Below are 5,147 nucleotides of genomic sequence, written 5' to 3' on the forward strand. Positions count from 1 at the left end.
TAAAAAAATTCTGAGCTGAGAAATTTTTCAAGAAGAAGAATGTAGAGACAAATGCCGTTCAGCAAACTCAAATTCATGGCACAAACATATACTTATTTACAACTTCACTACAAAGAGATCAAGCACAAAAAAGAGTTTCCCATAACTCAGTTTTTCTCAAGTAAACACTATGATAATTTACACATGGAACGAAAGCCGGGAAAGAAAGAGAGAAAACTATACCATTTGACCTACATGCTTACAGTTACAGCGAAAAAGAAGAGAGTACGACGTTCATTCAAGCTCACAGTATTGTAACTGTTTGTTCTGAAACCGAAGCCAAACCTTGCATCAATCTAACTATCTCTGCTGTATCATCCAGATAATATTTAGCTTTGCTTGGTTTTTTACCAACAGTACAAGCAAACACTTCTGCCCTAGGAGCAATAGATGGGGCTGCCATGGAACTTGCAATTACCTCGAACATATCTTCATCGGACCGGTCATCTCCAATGCACAAAACAAAATCTGGTGACATTCCCCTTTCTTGCATTGTCGAAAGTAGGCATTTGGCTACGAGCCCCTTGCTTACACCCTGTATGCATACAAGCTCATTACAAACCATTTACAAAATTATAATTAAAATCAGAACCTTTATAACTTGGTTGACTAGGAAGCTGTTCTGAAAGTAACGCATGTTCATCGGGGAGTCATACAATTCTACCAAAAGTAAGAAGGGCAACCTGGTCAGATGAGTCTAAACTAAAGAATTGAATGCATGCTTTTTGTCCATTTGGCCCTGGCTAAAATCAGAGTACAAAACCCATTTATATCACACTTTACACACTCGTCTGTGAGCATTATGATTCATTTAACACCACAATTACTACAAGGGACTCAACAGTCGACACTCATTATTTTCAACCTTTTCTGGATTAATGTCAGTGCAATAATATACATTACAGAATTTGGTAATTATATTTGTTTCTTTTCCTTGATTAAAGTTGATTTCTGCCTAACAAGCTGGATCTTGTAAAGGAGATGAGCACATGTATTTTTACTGCTCAGAAGGTAATGCTTCTACCCTTAACTCCAAAATAATTGGCAACATAAATCAATCTAAACTTAATTAAAGGTGGATTGGATTTGCATGCGGAATTCTTCTCATGGGCTAATCTTTTCTACTATTACTACGAATCTATTATCATTATGTTTATTATGATCATTATGTAAAAACTTCATCAAGTGATTGTGAACTTCATTGACATCCAACCAGCCCAATAGCACCTCTATAAATATTTCTAGATTTTTAATTGAAATTATCTTAATTCAAATACAGGTCAACATGATATATGGCAGAAATAAGGAACTTGAAACCAACATTACAACATAAGAAAGGAATATTTTGATGCAAACCTGAGGTTTAACCTCCACAGTATTTTGTCCACTCTTGACTGTTACAGGTTCATTGGCTAAGACACTTTCAAGATGATCAAGAAGTTCTTTAGCTTGGCATGAACCAAAGTCCGGATCTGCATCCTCATAGCACCACACTAGTGCAGTTTCCTTGTCCTCAATAGTGGAACCATCAGTTGTTTCAGTATAAAGCTGCATCACAGGTTCTGCAATCTGCTTCCAAGAAGTGTCTGCTACAGGGGCACATGTTTCCCACTCTGCATCTCGTGTTAGCCTGTATCCATATGAACAATAACTTCAAGTTAAACCATGTATAATCCAGCAATAATAGCAATTTTCAAATTAAAACCAATTTACCTTAGGAAGTATCCATGTTCTGCAGCTAATCCCAATTTTTCACACTGCGAAAACCAATCAGTAAGTGTTTTGCGGCTTCTTGCACTAACAAGGAAAACCATGTTGTTCTTATCTCTGCACAAGCTATTTAGGATGTCAATTGACTTAGGAGACGGGCTCTTATCAATTGAAGCCTGGGGCATTAGAGTACCATCATAATCCAAAAGAATTGCCCTAATTGTGGTCCTCTTGTAAGCTGAGACAATGTGCTCCATTGAGAGCTTCCTGAAGTTTGGATCAAGTGCTACAACTCTGAAGCTTAATCCAAAACCAATACCCCAGCATCTCCTCCTTGCGTGATCACGACATGTCCTCTCCAAATCCTGAAGAAAACTACGTGCCCAATAACCAACATCATGAGTACTAACATATTTGTAATGCTTGTCATGTCGAAGTTGTTTTTCTGGCTCAGCCATTTCCAGTGCGCAGTCCATTGCATCAGCCACTGCATCAATATTCCATGGGTTGACTCGAATTGCTCCACTCAAAGATGGAGAACATCCTATAAATTCAGAAATAACCAACATACTCTTCTTCAAGGCAGACGATTCTAGTCCTAACACTTTATCTAATCGCTCATTTCCTTGGCGACTGATTATGTATTCATAAGGAATAAGATTCATTCCATCCCTTACAGCAGTGACCAAGCAACATTCAGCAACAACATAATACGCCACTTTCTCATAAAACTTAAGCGGTGCATCAATTAAGACTACAGGATCATATCCTGGCCTTCCAAATGCTTCATTAATCCTCTTCACCGTGGAATAAGTCTCAGCTTGAACTTCTTTCACATCTTTTCCTTTACCCCTTGCAGGGTTTGCTATTTGCACCAACACTACCTTGCCTCGCCACTCTGGGTGCTGCATAAGTAACTGTTCCATTGCCAGCAGCTTCAAACTTATACCCTTAAAAATATCCATATCATCCACCCCCAGCAACATTATCCGACCCTGATCATAGAACTGCTTAATAAGCTCCCTAACTTTCGCTTCAGTCTCTGGAAGTCTCAAAACTGACTGAAGCTGACCCATATGAATACCAACAGGCAGAATTTTTATGCTTACAGTCCTACCACAATACTCAAGGCCTATATATCCCCTTTTGGATTCATAGGTAAGACCAAGCATTCTACTACAGCAAGACAAGAAATGCCTTGCATAGTCAAAAGTATGGAAACCAATCAAATCAGAATTTAACAGAGCTCGAAGAATCTCTTCTCTAATAGGCAATGTCTTATAAATCTCTGATGAAGGGAAAGGACTGTGGAGAAAAAAGCCAAGCTTTACCCTATTAAACCTCTTCCTAAGAAAAGTTGGCAGCACCATAAGATGATAGTCATGCACCCACACGAAATCATCTTCCGGGTTAATTACCTCCATAATCCTATCAGCAAAAATTTTATTTGCAGAGACATATGCTTGCCATAATGATCTATTAAACCTACCACCAAGGTCCGGTGACAAAGGCAACATGTAATGAAACAAAGGCCATAACTGTTGCTTACAAAACCCGTGATAGTACCTGCTAAAAAGATCAGGAGGGAGAAATGTAGGCACACATTTGAAGGTCTCCAAAAGTATTTGTGAGACCTCATCTTGTTCGCTAGGGTGAATTTCTTCTCTCAAACAACCAACATAAATAACTTCAATCTCATCATCTCCTAATCCATCTTTCAACTGGAGGAGAAGTGAATTCTCATCCCAAGTGAAAATCCAAGACTTGCTGCCATCCGATTTTCTTTGTGCCCTGATTGGCAGCTGATTGGCTACAATAATTATTCTGTCTTTCTGGACTGAAGAAGATGATGGGTCAGAGCATACACTTTCAGATGGGTCATCATCTAGGTCAGAAATTATTCCGGCTACCGTCATAATCCGCGGGATTCGGCGGCTCATGCGGCCAAATGATGGAGACTCACCAGAAGCAAGCTCTAAAAGATTTGAGTATGATCTTGACACCATTTCTGTATTTTTTTGGTCGGTATTTGCAAGAAAACAAGCTAATTAAGTTCTTTGGCTCAAAGTGGCCAAGAAATCTGTCATCAAACAAAAAAAAGAATGCCCTTTTCTCAAAATTTAAGCTACTAATAAGATCCTGAAAATCAAGGAACTACTATCAACTTCCGTGAAGTGCAAATTAAAATATACACCCTCTTCCAGATTTGCTCAAACAAGGTCACTACGTCGTTCTAAAACAAGAAAGAGAGCCTAATTTTCAAGTTCATAGAAAATACTAGCAGAGCAAGAGGAAGAAAATCATGTAAAGAGGTAGTGAAAGGGAAGGGAAATTTCAGAGAAGCATAGATAGAAATGAATCGAAGAGAAAAAACAACAAAAAAACAAAAGATGAGACAGAACCAAGAAGTTTCTTGCTATCAAGATTAAAAGGAAAGAGAAAAATAGAAAAGAATGGAATAGATGCAAGATTATAGAGCTAAAGGAAAACATATACTGCCGCAGCAACCAGATATCCACTAAAGATTGCTACAACACTTGCACTATTTGCAATTTCCTAAAAAGAAAGAAGGATTCAGTGAAAGAAATAATAGTGACCAACCAAATATCAATTTAAACAGAGACCACCCAAAATTAATTGTGATAATAAAATTAAGAATAGTTCAAGAAATTACCAAATCTTTGATAATGGAATTCCATTTTTTGATTTGTGGTGTGGCAAACTTGATATTTACCCAACCAAAAATACAAAAAGAAAAATTCTAAGCTGCTAAAGCTAAGATCTTTTTCTCTTTTTCAAGGGTTAAAATTTAATGCCTTTTTTTTGTACCTCTATCAGTGAATCTATCTCAACTTCACCCTTATAAACACAATCTGCCAAAGACAGAGAGAACATATGATATTGATATAAAAAATTAAAAATTTTGCTTTCATTTCTTTTTTTATGAGTTTTGAGCAATTTCTTTTTTTATTAACAATATACAAATAATTTGGAGAAGATCAGAAAAAAAAAGACCGTTGGATGTGATTAAAATTGCTAAGTTGATCCGACGGTAGTTAATAGAGGAAAGCATACACTAGAGATACAGTGAAGCGGTGTTTCTGGTTCTTATCCTTTTGGTTTGGCCTTCGGTGTGTCCGCCATAAGGCATCATGCGGGCAATGGGGCCCACAAATTTAGAGGAGAGCTTTTGTCTGAACGAAAATTAGCTGTCCGGATGGTAAAACCACGTGGCCTATTACTATTCGCTTTAGCAGGCCTCATATAGGCTTACCTGTCAAATAGTCGATCTCCCATTGACAGCAATAGAGTGAGAACTGTGCAGGATAACATAGAGATCCGTGTCTCGGTTGACCCGACTTATCGGATGTTTCCAATCTTGAGGCCTAATGGCAATT

At 37.8% G+C, this 5,147-nt stretch overlaps 1 protein-coding gene across 1 annotated transcript; it reads right to left on the reverse strand.

Moving 5' to 3' along the window:
• Nucleotides 1–4,648, reverse strand: LOC105634140 (alpha,alpha-trehalose-phosphate synthase [UDP-forming] 6). Its single transcript, XM_089716150.1, has 3 exons — nt 1,753–4,648; nt 1,396–1,669; nt 1–574 (listed from the first exon to the last, which is right to left on the reverse strand). The coding sequence occupies exons 1-3, from the start codon at nt 3,753–3,755 to the stop codon at nt 284–286; spliced, it is 2,568 nt and encodes an 855-aa protein (XP_089572276.1). The 5' UTR covers nt 3,756–4,648; the 3' UTR covers nt 1–283.
• Nucleotides 4,649–5,147: the final 499 nt, after the last annotated feature.

The sequence above is a fragment of the Jatropha curcas genome, chromosome 11 (assembly GCF_041381405.1).
Source record: "Jatropha curcas cultivar XTBG-Jc1 chromosome 11, XTBG_Jcur_1.0, whole genome shotgun sequence".
NCBI classification, from domain to species: Eukaryota; Viridiplantae; Streptophyta; class Magnoliopsida; order Malpighiales; family Euphorbiaceae; genus Jatropha; species Jatropha curcas.

Excerpts from the sequence above, each read along its gene's own strand:
- LOC105634140 (XM_089716150.1), bottom strand. The coding sequence starts at position 3,755 with ATGGTGTCAAGATCATACTCAAATCTTTTAGAGCTTGCTTCTGGTGAG. Across the intron at positions 1,670-1,752 it reads GAACATGGATACTTCCTAAG|GCTAACACGAGATGCAGAGT; the intron begins GTAAATTGGTTT and ends ATATGGATACAG. Across the intron at positions 575-1,395 it reads CTGTGGAGGTTAAACCTCAG|GGTGTAAGCAAGGGGCTCGT; the intron begins GTTTGCATCAAA and ends GTATGCATACAG.